At 30.5% G+C, this 1,098-nt stretch overlaps 1 protein-coding gene across 1 annotated transcript; it reads left to right on the top strand.

The window, feature by feature from the left end:
• Positions 1 to 615, top strand: LOC149512704 (major allergen Pru av 1-like). Its single transcript, XM_089751489.1, has 2 exons — positions 1 to 184; positions 320 to 615. The coding sequence occupies exons 1-2, from the start codon at positions 1 to 3 to the stop codon at positions 613 to 615; spliced, it is 480 nt and encodes a 159-aa protein (XP_089607615.1).
• Positions 616 to 1,098: the final 483 nt, after the last annotated feature.

The following is a 1,098-nucleotide window of genomic DNA, read 5'->3' as shown; positions in this document are numbered from 1 at the left end:
ATGGGTGTTTTCACTTATGAATATGAGGTTGTTACTTCAATCCCACCAGCCAAGATGTTTAAGGCTTGTATCCTTGATGGTGACAAGCTCATTCCCAAGGTTGTTCCTCAGACTTTTAAGAGTGTTGAGTATATTGAAGGCAATGGTGAGCCTGGGAGCATCAAGAAAGTTACTTTTGGAGAAGGTTTATTAATTTATACATGCAACTAAATACTTTGAATAATATATTGAATTAGAACTTACAAGTAAAGTTCTTTTTTTATTTTTTTATTTTTTTATTTGTGAAACAAAAGCTTAATATTTTCCTTTCATCTTGCAGGAAGCCAATTCAATTATGTGAAGCAAAAGATAGAAGCACTAGACAAAGAAAATTTTGTATATAGTTACAGTATAATTGAAGACGATGCTTTGATGAACACTCTTGAGAAAATAACTTACGAGACCAAATTAGAACCCTCTACAGCTGAGGGATCCATATGTAAGACCACTAGTAAGTATTACACCATTGGAGACTTTGAGCTCAAGGAAGAAGGAATCAAGGCAGGCAAAGAAAAATCCTCGAGAATGTTTAAGGCCATTGAAGCCTACCTCTTGGCAAATCCTGATGCCTACTAAAAATCCTAATATTGAGAATTTGAGAAAGCATCCACTTCAATGATCATACAATGTGGAATGCACATGTGCCTTCATCTTATTATGTATTGAAGTTTTGTAGTCTGTTTTGATGACTAAAGGCCACATCATCAAATGTAATTATTTGTTGATCCAACCTTTCTTTTTTTCCTTGTAGATGTCTAAAGGTTAAAATATTAAAAAAATTTTAAATTTTATTTAAAGAGACTCTTATAATTTTTATTGTATTTAAATAAATTTTTATATATTTTCTTTTATAACTACATAAACTTTTATTTCAAATTATTATTGTAGTTTTTTTTAATTCTCTTGAATCATGTAAAAATTAGCTTTTATATAAGTAAAAGTTTTACTTCGAACATTTGTAATTGTGAAAAATTGATGTCTTGCATTGGGATTAAGGGAGAGTTGAACAAAATCCCTGAGGTATTGGTCAAGTTGAATAAAGAAAAGGTGATAGGAGAT

This window comes from Durio zibethinus, chromosome 22 (assembly GCF_047325235.1).
Source record: "Durio zibethinus cultivar Kanyao isolate XHJ-2024 chromosome 22, ASM4732523v1, whole genome shotgun sequence".
In the NCBI taxonomy this organism is placed as follows: domain Eukaryota; kingdom Viridiplantae; phylum Streptophyta; class Magnoliopsida; order Malvales; family Malvaceae; genus Durio; species Durio zibethinus.
This window is presented reverse-complemented; position numbering and strand designations above follow the sequence as displayed.

What these genes read in the sequence shown, in the direction of transcription:
- LOC149512704 (XM_089751489.1), top strand. Translation starts at nt 1, where the DNA reads ATGGGTGTTTTCACTTATGAATATGAGGTTGTTACTTCAATCCCACCA. An exon ending in GAAAGTTACTTTTGGAGAAG is followed by an intron (nt 185 to 319) that starts GTTTATTAATTT and finishes TTCATCTTGCAG; the next exon opens with GAAGCCAATTCAATTATGTG.